The sequence below is a fragment of the Cyprinodon tularosa genome, unplaced genomic scaffold (assembly GCF_016077235.1).
Source record: "Cyprinodon tularosa strain WSP-4 unplaced genomic scaffold, ASM1607723v1 ctg509, whole genome shotgun sequence".
NCBI lineage: Eukaryota > Metazoa > Chordata > Actinopteri > Cyprinodontiformes > Cyprinodontidae > Cyprinodon > Cyprinodon tularosa.
In genome coordinates, this window is record NW_024039240.1 from 453,269 (window position 1) to 469,828 (window position 16,560).

The following is a 16,560-nucleotide window of genomic DNA, read 5'->3' on the forward strand; positions in this document are numbered from 1 at the left end:
TTAAACAATTTTGTCCACCTACAGCCAGAAGGAAGATCAGCAACAGATTCTTTCTCATTCAGTGCTGAGCTCTTGGTTCTCCTGACCCTGAAGAAACATCTACACCTTGTTTGTGTTAAAAAAAAAAACAAAAAAACTAAATCTGTAGCTGATTTTAATTATGATGAGGAAAAAACATTACTGTAATATGTATTGTTATGGATTGATAGTGGTTCAGTATAGTCTTCTCAAACCTCACAATGTGCTAGAACAAAGCTCTGCAACCTTTCATATCCAAAGAGCCATTTGGCCTTGAGTCTGGCTAAGAAAAAGTCAATTAGAGCCGCCAAATATTACATGATTTAAAAAAAAAAAAAACTACACCAATTATTGTTGCTAAATATTTGCCATCTTATTTATATGTATTTGATCATATTTGTATTTTTAATTTTAACTTTTGTATTTTTAATATTTGAATTATGGGACAACAAAATTATTCATAAAGATGAAGCATGGATTTTCTTCTATAGGCTATTATTTGATGTAACAAGAAGGATAATAATAAAACACATAATTTCCAAGCTAAATAAGAGAAAAATAGCTCTAAAAAAATATTTCTGATTCTTTTAATGTCATTCTGTTGTGAGAATTCAATTCCAAAATTTATAAAGAACACTAAAGCATTTAAGAAAGCTATTTGTTATTACAGCACATTATTTAATACTTTATATATTTTTTTAGTTTTATCTATAGTTATTAACATATTAATGAAATATATCTAACTCCAATGAAGCGATTATCAACCTATGTCACGTATCAACACAACCTTCCTGTAGGGGTCAGTGTGTTTTCACCAAAAAAGTAAGAGAAGCAGTATGACAGCTTAATTTTAAATTTTCTCCCAAAAATCAACATAATCAAGGCATAAAATACTCTCAGTTCCACAGTTAAAAAATATTTGTTTTCTATGTGAGTCAGGACTCCACAAAATGTGTTCAAACAGGAACAGAGTAAAATAACTGGTTTGGCTCGGTTAAGTTCCGAGTTCACACTCCTTGCTCCCAATGAAACAAAATGCAAAAGAGAGAAAGCATTCTTCTGCTAATCAGCTTTTGAAATACAGTGTTGAAACTTTAACACACACAACCAGAAAATCCAATTTGAAGAGGAAGAAAAAAAGAACAATCTCCAATTATTGATTAATGCAGTTTAGACATAAAACAACAGTGATGTAAGTAAACAGTTGGAGAATTAAAATTAGTGCATTCTCTCTGTTAGGGTTTACAGAACTCTGCAGAGGCTCCATCGTACCCGATCCAAACTCCAGCATGTAGCGGCTGAGTGAATGTGGTCTGGACTCTGTGCAGGAGAGTCATGGTTTCAGAGACGTCGTAGAAGGACAGAATCCCTGCTGAGTGATCCAGGTACACTCCTATTCTGGAGGAACAAGGACCTAAATTATCAGTCCAAATGATGTTGTAACCAAACTTAGAACCACCGGGGTTACAGGATAATGCCCATGATTTGTCATTACATCCAAATTTACATTCATTCCTTTTTCCTACTCTGCTGATATTCTTGTACGCGACTGCTACATAAATTTTTCCTCTCCATTTCACCTCCCAGTAACAGCGTCCTGTCAGACTCTCTCTGCTCAGAACCTGAGAGTAATAAGTGAATCTGTCTGGATGATTAGAATAAGACTGACATTCATCCATCCATGACACCTTCCTGTTCCCGTCTGATAGTAACAGTCATGTCTGTGCTGTGTTTGGATCGAATCTGATTCCACATGAATATTTTAAGAATTCAGCCCTGTTCTGTGGTTCTGGTTCTGGTAGTAAACCATCCATTTTAGTCATTGTCAAAAAGCTTTTTGTCCATGTTTCTCTCATAATGTTCTGCAGTTTATCTGTGAGCTCTGACACAGCTGCTGTCACATCCTCAAAGTGTCTCAGAGGACGGATATTGATGCTGGATGAGTGTGTAGACTCACTGGGTGCTGACAGTGAGGGGTAGCTGTGGAGAAACTGGTTGTGATCCTCTGTGTTTAAGAGCTGCTTCAGCTCAGCTTCTTTCTTCTTCAGCTCAGTGATCTCCTGCTCCAGCTTCTCCTGAAGCTCTTTGACTCGACTCACTTCAGTTTCCTGCTGGGATCTGATCTGCTGCTTCACATCAGAGCTTCTTTTCTGGATGAGACGGATCAGCTCAGTGAAGATCTTCTCACTGTCCTCCGCTGTTTTATCAGCAGAGTGATTGATGGCCTCCACCTCCTGTTGAAGCAGCTTCACATCTTTCTCTCTGTCCTGGATTCTCTGCTGGATTCTTCCTCGTCTCTCCTCCAGCTCTCTCTGCCTCTCAGTCCTTTCTACTGCAGCTGACACTGTGTCGTGGCCTTTATGTTCATCCAAACAGCAGAGATAACAGATACACTTCTGATCAGTACGACAAAATATCTTAATCACCTCATCATGATCAGAGCAGATGTTCTCCTGGAGGTTCTTTGAAGGCTTCACAAGCTTGTGTTTCTTAAATGTAGCTGAATCATTATGAGGCTGAAGATGCTTCTCACAGTAAGAGGCCAGACAGACTAAACAGGACTTGATGGCTTTCAGTTTTCTTCCAGTGCAGAAATCACAGGCCACATCTTCAGGTCTAGCAAAGCAGTGATCAGCAGGAGCAGCTTGGAGTCCAGTCTTCTTCAGCTGCTCCACTAAAGCTGCTAACATGGTGTTTTTCTCCAGATCAGGCCTCGGTATAAAGGTTTTCCTGCACTGAGGGCAGCTGTGGATTCATTTCTGATCCTCTTCATTAAAGTGATCTGTAATACATCTCATACAGTAGCTGTGTCCACAGGGAATAGCCACTGGATCCTTCAGTAGTTCCAGACAGATCGAACAGAAGAAGGTTTCTGGGTCCAGCTGCTCCATCTTTTCTCTCGGTCACAGTGACTGCGTGAGTTTCGATCTCATAAAAATCTTCTGTGAGCATAGAATCCATTTATGAGAATGTAGTATGACAGCTCTTACACAGGTAAGTATGATGGTTACACCCATCTTCAACTCATAGTTCTGAAGAAGGAATGTGGACAGACTGACACTGTTGACAGGAGGAAGTTGGGGAAACTACCTGACATTAAATCAAGGAAAAGGAGCTTTTGAGGAGGAAATAATTACTATTGACACTTATATTTTGTCTATTTTTTCCAATTCTTCTACTTGAATTAATGCAACAAGATTTTTTTTTGTTGGTAATTTGTAGACTTTTGTCACAACTATTCATAAAAATGACAATGCTCAGTTAGGATGTCAATTGCATCATGGCAATCAGGGAGTCGAATCCTTTCTAAAATATAAAAGCAGACCTATACAGAACAGCTCTTTGCTCCAGTAAAAACAAACAATCTTACAGTTTCTAAAAAGATAGCACCTAATACAACCGTAAACAGTTCATATTCTGAAATCCATAACTTGTTTCCTTTATTTCTTTGTCCCCAGGTTCTAAAAAAACTGTTTTAGTTGTGCTGTTCACCAAAAAGAAATAAATAATTATTTACAGCCTCAAAAATTCAAGAACATAAATTAGTTCCCAACTAGATTAAATAGAGCTGGACATTAGGCCAATGTGCCACAGTCTGGCTTATGCCTCGCAGACTAATGTATCTGGGACAAGCCCAGCAAACCTAGCAAAGGTATTCAGGGATGACCAAGAGGCTGCTGAGCAAAAAGCCTCCAGAGGGACACCAGTCATAGCGGCCCATGACACACTAATGCCCCTGGTGGAATGGCATCTTACACGCATCCAACATGCAAGGCACTGTTTAGAAAGGGCCTGCCCCTTGCGGGGCCCTGCATAGCAAACAAACAGATTATCCGACTGCCGTAGAGAAGCTGTGAGTCTGACATATGCCTTCAGTGCCCGAACAGGGCAGAGAAGCTCATCAGGCCCATCCATATCACAATGAGCAAGCTGGAGGGGCACAGTGTGGCTCGCGGATGAAGCCACCTTAGGAAGAAACGCCGCATCAGGCCATAGAGTAACACCCGAACCAGCCGGGTTCCAACGGCAGCAGGACTCGTGAACAGACAAGGCATGTAGTTCACCCACCTGTTTTCCTGAGGCCATGGCGAGAAGAAAGGCTGTCTTCTTTGACACACACTCAAGGCTCGCCTCTGCCAATGGTTCAAAAGGAAGAGAGCGCAGGGCAGGACAAGAGAGAGGTCCCACACAGGCACAACAGGGCGTGTGGGAGGGTGCATATGTCGGGCACCTCTCAAAAACAAGGAAACGTCCTTGTTACGACCCACTGTCTCCCCACTCACCACCTAATGCCAGTAAGAGATGGCAGCAATATAAACTTTCAGAGTGTGTCTGATGTCCCCGCCATACTCTGAGAAGGAAACCCCGGGCCCTGTAGTGGCCAAACCCAAAGTTGGAGGTGACTGGGATTGGGATGCAGGATCTGACCTCTCAGCTGTGACAGAAGGTCCTTCCTGCTGGGATGAGGCATTGGAGAGCTGCAACAGAACCTGTAGCAGTGGAAACCAATTCCTCCCTGGCCACCGGGGGGCCACAAGAAGGAGTTGATGCCACTCCTGAGGGTCCGTCAGTGAAAGCGGTTGGAATGCATAGAGCAGTGCCCTCGGCCAGCCGTGCGACAGCGCTTCCTGACCTAGGGGACAGGCACCTTCTGCCAGGGAGAACCAAAGTGGGCAATGCGTCGTCTCACCAGACGACGCATTGCCCGCACCAGAACATTCCTTCCCCGCAGGATCGAAAGAAGTGCCACAATGCGGGCTGCACAGCCTCCAGCTCCAGAGCGTTGATGTGTTGCAGCTTTTCCCATGGAGACCATGTCCCCCGAGCGATCTGTCGCTGTCACAACGCCCCCCATCTTGTGGTAGATGCATCGATAGAGACAACCTCCCGACGGGATGGCAGCGAACCCAGTGAAACCCCCCTCATCATGAATGCTGCATCTCGCCATGCAGCCAGTGACGCGAGGCATTGAGGGGACACCCGCAGTTTTCTGCGACGGTGTGACGCACGAGAAGGGTCCAGCTTCAGGCTGTTGAGGCACATCTGCAGTGCTCGCAGAGACAGTAGTCCTAGGTGTACTACAGTAGCAGCAACCGTCAGCTTTCCCAGCAGACGGAGATAGAGAACGAAGGTGAAGAAAGGGAGGCAGCATCTACAGAATGCCCTCGACACGCTGAGGCGATGGGCAAGCAGTCATAGAGAGAGAGTCCATCGTGATCCCGAGAAACGTTACCTGCTGAGACGGAATCAGGTTGCTCTTCTGCCAGTTCACACAAAGACCCAGTAGGTCCATATGATCGAGCAAGGTGCGGGTGTCTGTATCGGATTGAGCATCTGTGGGTGCACAGACGAGGCAGTCGTCCAAATAAGGCAGGATCTTCAATCCCTTGGCCTGCAGAGGACACAAGGCTGCGGCCACGCACCGCATGAACACACGCAGGGACAGAGAGAGGCCGTATGGAAGAACTCTGAACTGAAAATGCTTCCCCTGAAATGCAAAGCGGAGAAACTGCCAATGCTGTGGTGCAATCGGGACATGAAAATATGTATCCGTCAAGTCGACCAAGGTGAACCAGTCGCCTGGGGAAATTGCCTGAAGCACATCTCTGATGCTCAACATGTGGAAGGGGATGGATTTCAGGAAAAAAATCAGACCTCTCAGGTCCAAAATTGGGCGGAGTCCCCAGTCTTTTTCGGGACTAAAAAATACTTCGAGTAAAAGCCCCGTGGATCCCGCAGGGGGTCGACGGGGGCTCAAAATTACAACATGTAGTTGTTATTGTGGTGAATTTACAGTGAAATACTCACAGTAACTTAATATGATATATTTACAGTAAAATACTGTGATATATTCCCTGTTCATTGCTGTGAAATTACTGTTAAAGTAATGATTTTTAAGGCATAATTGGAAGCATGAATGGCATCATATTCACAGCTTCTTCATTAATGAATGTTGTTATATGGAGGCCTGTATCCATTTACTGAAGCTTTTATTCACAGGAAGCAAAACATACAAACACAGAAATAATCAAACAATGTTCATTTTATTTGTAATGACTGTAAACAGATTTATAAAATACATTTGATTCTAATGAAGGGTTAATAAACACATGCCATGTATACCCCTAAGACAATCCAGACTGTTTTCATGTGTTGTTCCAAGATGGTGGACCTACTTAGAACGACCTACCAAGTGCTAAAAGAACAGCAGCATCCCTGTCTATCTTCAGGGAACTCCTAAAGACCCACCTCTTCAAAGAACTTCTCCTATCCTTACTTTTACCCATACCTCTTTACCCCTCTACAACTCTTTCTGCACTTCCCTCAATCTCTTTGCTGTCACCACTGATTCTGACTAGAGATTTTCCTTTAGAGAGCTTATTTTCACATTGATGATAACTGTAGCATTGTGTATACTTTGTAAGTTGCTTTGGTTAAAAGCATCTGCTAAATGCATAAACATAAACAAACATGTATCAAAACAACCTTTTTAAAGGGTCAGCGTATTTCACCAATGAAAAAAGAAAAGTGAATCAACATGACGGCTTTGTTCTAAACTTTCTCCTAAAAAAATTCAACAAGGCATAAAGTTCAGTTCCACATGGAGACAATATTTGCTGTCTGTATGTGTCAGGACTCAAGAAAACATGTTAAAACAAGAACAGAAAAAAACACCTGGTTTTGCTAGTTTAACTTGGGGAATCATGTCATTTTAACACTGAGTTTACTCACAGTCTTATCTGCGAAAGAAGTAAAGAGAAAAAGATAGAAAGCATTCTTCTGCTGATCAGCTTTTTGAGAATTTTTGAGAATTTAACAAACAGAACCAGAACATAAAATGTAGGACTATTGATTTCAGAACAATTTAGACATAAAACAGTAATGACAATGAAACTACTCTGTTTTCATCATCCTAAGCACAGGCTCCCCTCAGGGCTGCGTCCTGAGCCCCCTGCTGTTTACTCTGATGACACATAACTGCGTCCCCAGGTTCACCACCAATCACATCATAAAGTTTGCAGACGGTAGTGGGCCTCATCAGAGACGACCACATGACCTAAACTACAGAGAGGAGGTAGAGCAGCTGGTGGACTGCTGCAAAGATAACAGCCTGATCGTGAATGTGGAGAAAATGAAAGAGATAATCTTGGACTTTAGGTAGAACCGGCCTAACCAAGCTCCAGTGGTCATCAACCGCTCAGCTGTAGAGGTGATCACCAGCACCAAGTTCCTGGGGGTGCACATTACAGACACCCTCACCTGGAATGTAAACACCACCTCACTGATCAAAAGTGCACAAAAGTGCATGTACTTCCTGTGGAGGATGAGGAGAGCCCACCTGCCCCCACCCATCCTCACCACCTTCTACAGAAGCACCATAGAGAGCGTTCTGACCAGCTGTCTCACTGTGTGATGTGGAGGCTGCAGCGCATCAAACTGGAAGAAGGTGAGGAGAGTGGTGAGAACAGCAGAGAAGATCATCAGTGCTACTCTTCCCACCATTAAAGATATTTCATCCCAGCGCTGCGTGTCCGGAGCACTTAACATCCACAGCGACCCCTCAAACCCCCACCGTTGACTGTTCTCCCTGTTATCTGCTGCAGTACCAGTGGGTTCTGCAAAGGCTTCTTCCCAACCTCCATCAGACTGTTGAACTTTTGAGACTCTGATCAAGATTCTGCATCAAACTTGCAACATCATATTTGTACTACCAACGTGGCAGATTTTTTAAATTTTTATATCCCTTTAAATGGAAGACAACTCGATGTTCTACTGCATTTTGCACCATATTTATTTATCTTGCACTGCACTGAACCTTTCCATATCAATGCCTTATGCACCATGACTTTTAAACTGGTTTTCATTTCTCCTACACTGTTTATATTCTTGATTACTGCTTTACTTTATAAATGGTAATGTTCATTTCGCTGTTGTAAGCTGTAGGCAACGAAATTTCATTTTGTACAGACTGTGTGTGCAAAATGACAATGAAGTTTGTCTAAGTCTGTTGGAGAATTTCAATTTACATCAATCTCACTAACTGTTGATAGTCTCTATTTGGGTTTACAGAATTCTGCAGCGGCTTTATTGTGTCCAATCCAAACTCCAGCATGTAGCGGCCGAGTGAATGTGGTCTGGACTCTGTGGAGGAGAGTCATGGTTTCAGAGATGCTGTAGAAGGACAGAATACCTGCTGAGTTATCGAGGTACACTCCTATTCTGGAGGAAACAGGACCTGAGATGGAGGTCCACATGTTGTTGTGACCAAAGTCATAACTTTTGTGGTAACAAAATAATGCCCAAGATTTGACATTACATCCAAATTTACATGCATTCCCTTTTCCTACCCTGCTTATATCCTTGTATGCGACTGCTACATAAATTCTTCCTCGCCTCTCCACCTCCCAGTAACAACGCTCAGTCAGACTCTCTTTACTCAGGACCTGAGAGTAATAAGTGAATCTGTCTGGGTGACCATAATATGACTGATGTTCATCTACTCTAGTCACCTTCTTATTCCCTTCTGATAGAAACAGATAATTGTGTGCTGTGTTTGGATCCAGTGTGATTTCACATGAATATTTTAGGAATTCAGATCTCCTTTGTGGTTCTGGTTCTGACAGTAGAACCTCCTCCTCAGTGATTGTCAGTGAGATGTTTGTCCATGTGTCTCTCAGAATGTCCTGCAGTTTATCTCTGAGCTCTGACACAGCTGCTGTCACATCCTCAAAGTGTCTCAGAGGACGGATATTGATGCTGGATGAGTGTGTAGACTCACTGAGTGCTGACAGTGAGGGGTAGCTGTGGAGAAACTGGTTGTGATCCTCTGTGTTTAAGAGCTGCTTCAGCTCAGCTTCTTTCTTCTTCAGCTCAGTGATCTCCTGCTCCAGCTTCTCCTGAAGCTCTTTGACTCGACTCACTTCAGTTTCCTGCTGGGATCTGATCTGCTGCTTCACATCAGAGCTTCTTTTCTGGATGAGACGGATCAGCTCAGTGAAGATCTTCTCACTGTCCTCCACTGTTTTATCAGCAGAGTGATTGATGGCCTCCACCTCCTGTTGAAGCAGCTTCACATCTTTCTCTCTGTCCTGGATTCTCTGCTGGATTCTTCCTCGTCTCTCCTCCAGCTCTCTCTGCCTCTCAGTCCTTTCTACTGCAGCTGACACTGTGTCGTGGCCTTTATGTTCATCCAAACAGCAGAGATAACAGATACACTTCTGATCAGTGCGACAAAATATCTTAATCACCTCATCATGATCAGAGCAGATGTTCTCCTGGAGGTTCTTTGAAGGCTTCACAAGCTTGTGTTTCTTAAATGTAGCTGAATCATTATGAGGCTGAAGATGCTTCTCACAGTAAGAGGCCAGACAGACTAAACAGGACTTGATGGCTTTCAGTTTTCTTCCAGTGCAGAAATCACAGGCCACATCTTCAGGTCCAGCATAGCAGTGATCAGCAGGAGCAGCTTGGAGTCCAGTCTTCTTCAGCTGCTCCACTAAAGCTGCTAACATGGTGTTTTTCTCCAGATCAGGCCTCGGTATAAAGGTTTTCCTGCACTGAGGGCAGCTGTGGATTCCTTTCTGATCCTCTTCAATAAAGTGATCTGTAATACATCTCATACAGTAGCTGTGTCCACAGGGAATAGCCACTGGATCCTTCAGTAGTTCCAGACAGATCGAACAGAAGAAGGTTTCTGGGTCCAGCTGCTCCATCTTTTTTCTCGGTCACAGTGACTGCGTGAGTTTCGTTCTCATAAAAATCTTCTGTGAGCATAGAATCTGTTTACGGGAGTGTAGTTTGACAGCTCTTACACAGGTATGTATGATGGTTACACCCATCTTCAACTCATAGTTCTGAAGAAAGAATGTGGACAGACTGAAACTGTTGACAGAAGGAAGTTGGGGAAACTACCTGACATTAAATCAAGGAAAAGGAGCTTTTGAGGAGGAAATAATTACTATTGACAAATGTATTTTGTCTATTTTTTCCAATTCTTCTACTTGAATTAATGCAACATAATTTTCTTGTTTGTCATGATCGGTTTAAGGAATCTGACCCACATGCAGAGAAACCACTCAGAGAACACGGGGAAAAGTTTAACAGGTTTATTTGATGTAATGTATACAGAAGTAGGATCTGGAACTCAGTGGACTGGTTAACCGTAACTGGAAAGTCTAGAGGAGAGATCACAGAGATCAGTTCAGGGAGCGTAGGAAATTTGACTGCGGCTTGAATAATGCTGGAGAGGGAAGATTCAAACCTTGAATCCAGTCAGAGTGGGGGTAATCCAGAGAAGGGGGGAACTCACTGGAGAGCGGACAGGTAGACATTTGTTGGACCCAGAGGAGTAATGGAGCGGACTGTCACTTAGATTTCCTATGGGAAATTGAACGGATCATGTGGAGGTTTTCCCCTACTCAGTGTATTCTCTGTTGAATTCCTTCCAGACGGAGAAGGTCCAGGTCCAGGCATTCAGTTTTCACAGGAAGGCTTCCTGTTGAAGAGCAAAGACAAAAACACATTAAACTCAGAGAAAAAAAAGCTTAGGTTAGACTCTGCAGGCAACAGGCAAACACTCTGGCGTCGAGGTAGTGACAGCCCGCTACTCAAATACTCCTCCAGTAATGAACCAACGAGCCGCAGGTGTGCAGGGAGGCCCAACGAGGACAGGGCACCACCTGGTGGTGGAGAGAGAAGAAACACACAAACAACCCACACAAACTGGATTCCTAACACTGTTGGAATTTTTTTGTAGACTTTTGTCACAACTGTTCATAAAAATGACAATGCTCAGTTAGGATGTGAATTGCATCATGGCAATCAGGGAGTCAAATCCTTTCTAAAGTATAAAAGCAGACCTATACAGAACAGCTCTTTGCTCCAGTAAAAACAAACAATCTTACAGTTTCTAAAAAGATAGCAACTAATACAACCATAAACAGTTCATATTTTGAAATCCATAACTTGTTTCCTTTATTTCTTTGTCCCCAGATTCTAAAAAAACAGTTTTAGTTGTGCTGTTCACCAAAAATAAAAATAAAATCATCATTTACAGCCTCAACAATTCAAGAACAGAAATTAGTTTCCAACTAGATCAAATAGAGCTGGACATTGGGCCAATGTGCCACAGTCTGGCTTATGCCTCATCAGATTTTTGTATCTGGGACAAGCCCAGCAAATCAAGTGAAGCTATCTCTTAGTTTGCCCTTTACCTGCAGGATGAACCATGAGGGACCAGTGCAAAGATGATTGAGTTGTAGTCTAAGGCAGATACTGCTGTGACCCCGGACAAGGAATGAGAAAAAAAAATTCCCATAATTGCAAGTACCTTACATTATAATAATCTCTTACATACAAAAAGAAATTCGGTATCCTTTTTTTTTGCCTATCTTGTGCATCAACTGTCACTGTTGCTAGGCGACAGAGCTTATACTGAGTGAGGGGTGGTGACAGCTGGAGAAGGCTGGACCTTTTTGAATCTATAGCTGAACTCTTCCAGCCTCCTTATTTTCACACCCTTCGATAGACCAAGTCCAGGTACACCAGGTCCTTGGAGGATGCAGCCACCAAAATTGAAATGAAAGCCGTCAAGTCCTGTTTAGTCTGTCTGGCCTCTTATTGTGAGAAACACCTTAAGCCTCATTACAATTCAGATATATTTAAGAAACAAAATGATAACAAAATGAATGAGAACATCTGCTCTGAACATGATGAGGTAATGAAGATATTCTGTCTTACTGATCAGAAGCGTATCTGTTGTTTCTGTTTAATGGAGGAAAATATAGTCTATACACTCTGCTGATAAAACCATGGAGGACAGTGAGAAGATCTTCACTGAGCTGATCTGTCTCATCCAGAAAAGAAGCTCTGATGTGAAGCAGCAGATCAGATCCCAGCAGGAAACTGAAGTGAGTCCAGTCAAAGAGCTTCAGGAGAAGCTGGAGTAGGAGATCACTGAGCTGAAGAAGAAAGAAGCTGAGCTGAAGCAGCTCTTAAACACAGAGGATCACAACCAGTTTCTCCACAGCTACCCCTCACTGTCAGCACTCAGTGAGTCTACACACTCATCCAGCATCAATATCCGTCCTCTGAGACACTTTGAGGATGTGACAGCAGGCACAACAACATCTGGACCTCCATCTTAGGTCCTGTTTCCTCCAGAATAGGAGTGTACCTCGATAACTCAGCAGGTATTCTGTCCTTCTACAGCGTCTCTAAAACCATGACTCTCCTCCACAGAGTCCAGACCACATTCACTCAGCCGCTACATGCTGGAGTTTGGATGGGGTACGATGGAGCATCTGCAGAGTTCTGTAAACCCAAATAGACCAAAAAGTCAGAATCCACTAAAGGTTCAGTGAGTTTTACTCTGATTTATAATCTTCCAAAGATTGGTATTTTCAACAATCTCTCTTAAATGGTTAATAACTGGAAAATATTAACCTTCTCTCCCCTTGAGACCATTGCTGAGAGATTTGATGAAAAAATTGTCACCTTTTCCAACACTTAGTGCATATTACTCCCAGAGATATATTCAAATTAAATGTGATATTTAACCAGAGTCAATTCTGTCAACATTTTAAGTAGGCGTAAGTTTTAGTTTTTTAACAAAAATATAAATTATTTGGTGAAATCTAATGAAATATTTCTCTCCCAGTTTAGTGTAGTTTCAAACTGGAGATCTTAGTTTTAGTCACTAGCAACCTGCCTTTACGCTCCTGGCAAAAATGTGCATGCCTCTGGAAAGTGTATGGATACAGCCAGGGAATGATTGGAGCTGTTTTCTACGGCACAGCGTCACTTTGATTCAATAAGAAATGGGATGCTGTGTAAAGCTGACTTCTTTTATAAAATACACTTCTGGTCACTAAACTGACATTATGGCATAGAGGGCATTTGCCCAGTGGGCTGAAGGTAATTTTGGGCCGGGCTTTTTTCTCTCTCTCTCTCTGCTCATTGCTATATATTTGGCACGTTGATGAAGACTGATTCCCTCCCGAAAGAAGCAAGAAACGAAAATACAGGGTTTCAAACCAGACAAACTCTTTAGACAGATGTTGGCAAATGTGTATAATAAACACAGATGTTTGCTGGTGTTTCTGTCAGAGCGTACACCCAAGCTGCATTATCCAAAGAAGCCAATGCAATTGGGGGAGTGATGACAGTAGGAGGAGAGAAAGACTACAGCGTTTGTGGGGATGTCTAATGTGCTTGCACATTCTTATCAGTCAGTAGTTGTAGGATGTTAAACTATTTAGTTTTTAGACCTTATACTAGCGATACTGATCTTCCTGGTTCCGTAACTAAATTTCATTCATTCAGTTGGACAAATTCAGACTTTATTAAAACCAAATGATAAAGCTGTTATTCATCATTAACCTTCCACACTTGCAAATACCAGATATAATTAAGGTTCAATGAAATTAGTTTAATTTACCAGGAGATGTTGTGCTGTTCATTGTCATTAAAGTTAAAAGAACTTTAAAGGGACTAATTCTGATGTTTTTAAAAATATATATTTTAAACAAATTGTCTTTTTTATCTTAAATTATGTCAGTCCCCTAAACTTTATTAATACTCTTGTGGACATTAATTACCTTTATTTGTTTTTTCTTTTAACATGTTACTGTTCAGTTTCAAATACTTTTTGGTAAAATGAAAAGGCATTTAAGGGGTGGAGCTTGTTTTCTCAGCCATTACAAGGCTTTTGTTGGGCTACTCTATTAAAGCCTGAAACTCAACGCTAATCCAGACATTTTGAAAAGAGAAAACTTCCCGGATGGGAAGCGAAACGTCTTCAAAGTTAGAAAACTAATTCCAGTGGTTTGTTTTTTAACTTAAACCTTTAGGAATAGGCCCTTTGATATTCCTCAGTCATTTATATGCTTTCCATCATCATCATCATCATCATCTGACCCTCCTGTTTCTCTATTTAGGCTATGCTGGTTTCCATTTATCAGTTTGATGCAGGGTGAAAATAATCATATAAGGTATATATAGATATACTTGACCATCCTGCTTGTACTTGAAAACAGCAAAATTAAATACATTTCATATGTTACATTATGTATTACACCTGGGTAATATTTGCTTTTACTAAATAATAATTTGGTAATTTTGTTCAATGTTAATATAATGCTACTTGTTGTCACCATATATGAGAACTCTTTAAATAAAATAGCTGAGAGAAACAGAAGATCAAGGGAGAATAAGTAAGGGACTAATTGTAAGTTAAAAATTATTCATCAATGACAATGTTTGTTGTACAATGTTCAGGAGATCAACTAAAACAAGCAGCCTTTTGGTTTCTGTCATTTTATAGAATAACTAGGAGGATGCTGTAGGTTTAGGTTATTAGACAAATATATACACAAATGGAAAGGGGAGTTTATTTATATAGCACATTCAGTACAAAGACAAATCAATTAATTAAACAGTGAATTAGCAGCAAAATAAACGCAGAATAAAAGCAATTAAAGATTAAAACACACGATGAAAGCAGATAGTAAAGCAAATAAAACAGTTGGACCACAATCTTAAACTAATAATACATCAGTTATCAGTTTAACCTCAACAGTTAAATGCAGTTCTAAACAAATAGATTTTTAACTTTGACTTAAAAGAACTCAGGCTTTCAGCAATTTTAAAGACTTCTGGCACTTTTTTTGTCTTTTGATTATTTGAAAAATAAAAATAAAAATAAATATGCATTTTTTGAACAATTTTGTCATATATTTTGAAAGCGGTGGTCATATAATTCTGAATAAAAAATGTATGTCCTAGGTCTGTATAGATAATGTAGTCCTTATTTCCATGAAGTGTGTGATTTAAAAATAAACAACACGACCCAGGCCTTTAACAAAAAAAGTGTATGACAGGACCCTCAAAGGTTCCCAATGCTAATTTTTCTTCCAAATCGCCTCTTTTGTTTATTTTAGTTCAGAGATACCTCAAAAATAAATGAAAATAGTGTTTATAGTCAACATAGAGCAGTTAGGCAGTAAACTTATGTCAAATTTTACAAACAGTCTCTTTGAATTATTATGTTAAGATGTACTGAAGTTTCATTGATTTTAATTAATGGATCCGTTCCTGCTAAGAGACTGAGCCCCAGCTACCACAGGAGGGATTAGACAACAAGAAAAGCTCCGGCATCTTCATTGTTATTGTTAATTTTTGTTTTCCTCATTGAATTAGAGTAAAAGCTAAAAGATGAAATAGCAGAATAGACATGATTAAAAGGTGCATTAAAGGTGTAAGTCAGGGGCATCAGCTGATCCAGTATTATACAGAGGCACAATAGAGCACCAAATAAAATGCGATAATTAATGCAAGCACGCGAGCAAATATTTTATAGCACTTATCTATTATTAGAAAGCATCTTAAATAAATTGTTCAATCAGATTGTTATTTTCTGCATCATTAAATATCTACATAATCCAAAATGAATTGAATTGGCCCACTTGTGAGCTTAACTGTATATCTCTAATCCACTACTGATGAATTCACAATTTATCTTCATTAAATACTTGAAAACTTGAGATGTGCAACTGTAAAAGGAAAAACAAAACAAAAAAACACCTCTACATACATACATGTCTGTGTTCATCATTTCTATTTGGGCCCATCCTATGATGGCGATGATCCTATAAGGTGTGTGTATCATGGCCAGAAAGATGGGAGAGCTGGATGTTTTTTGTTTTTTTTTAACAGTAAACTGTAGCGTCTCGGCCAGTGGCGGCTGGTGAGGTTTTCTCCAGGGGAGGCTATAAATTTAAAATAGATCTATACAAAAAACCAGTCAAACGTACACTAAGTTATCACACCAGTATATTTATATGAATGCCAACAACAAAAAACATTATAAAAACAAGACTTAATTTCATGAACAGCTTTAGATTTTGTACATAAATCTTGCCCTTCTGAGCCTTTGTGAAGGTAAATCTGTATTTTTCATGGTCCAATATGATGTCACAAACCTAAAAAAACAGTGTTCCAGTTTAAAAATGGAAACTTAGACAGATTTATTTTGTCATTTTGTATACATGAATGTAAACACAAAGAAATTTAATTTAAAACTGCTCTAGACAATACATTTTTTTAAAGTGCAGCCTTGAAAACAGTAATAAATACATAAAAAATAGTAATCTAAACAGATGACTGTTTTATAAATAAAATAACCAATTTTACAAAACATTCAGCATAATGGCAGTGAGGAAGAAACTGTTCTGAGCTGCTGATGACCAGTGGAGCGTGGTTAGGCCGGTTCTTCCTGAAGTCCAAGATGATCTCCTTCATCTTCTCCACATTCAGGATCAGGCTGTTATCTCTGCACCAGTCCACCAGCGGCTCCATCTCTTCTCTGTAGTCCAGGTCATTTCCATCTCTGATGAGGCCCACCACTGTGGTGTCGTCTGCAAACGTCATGATGTGATTGGTGGTGAACCTGGGGACACAGTCGTGTGTGATCAGGGTGAACAGCAGGGGGCTCAGGATGCAGCCCTGATCTATTGGTCAGCTTTATATTATTTTTAACATATA

The 16,560-nt window shown here is 40.9% G+C and overlaps 1 protein-coding gene and 1 pseudogene across 1 annotated transcript; both read right to left on the reverse strand.

Moving 5' to 3' along the window:
* Positions 1–126: 126 nt before the first annotated feature.
* On the reverse strand, positions 127–2,972 carry LOC119795315 (annotated as a pseudogene).
* A 5,016-nt stretch (positions 2,973–7,988) lies between these two features.
* LOC119795297 (tripartite motif-containing protein 16-like) lies at positions 7,989–9,790 on the reverse strand. The gene has a single exon (XM_038303212.1). The coding sequence runs from the start codon at positions 9,729–9,731 to the stop codon at positions 8,073–8,075; it is 1,659 nt and encodes a 552-aa protein (XP_038159140.1). The 5' UTR covers positions 9,732–9,790; the 3' UTR covers positions 7,989–8,072.
* Positions 9,791–16,560: the final 6,770 nt, after the last annotated feature.

What these genes read in the sequence shown, in the direction of transcription:
- LOC119795297 (XM_038303212.1), bottom strand. Translation starts at nt 9,731, where the DNA reads ATGGAGCAGCTGGACCCAGAAACCTTCTTCTGTTCGATCTGTCTGGAA.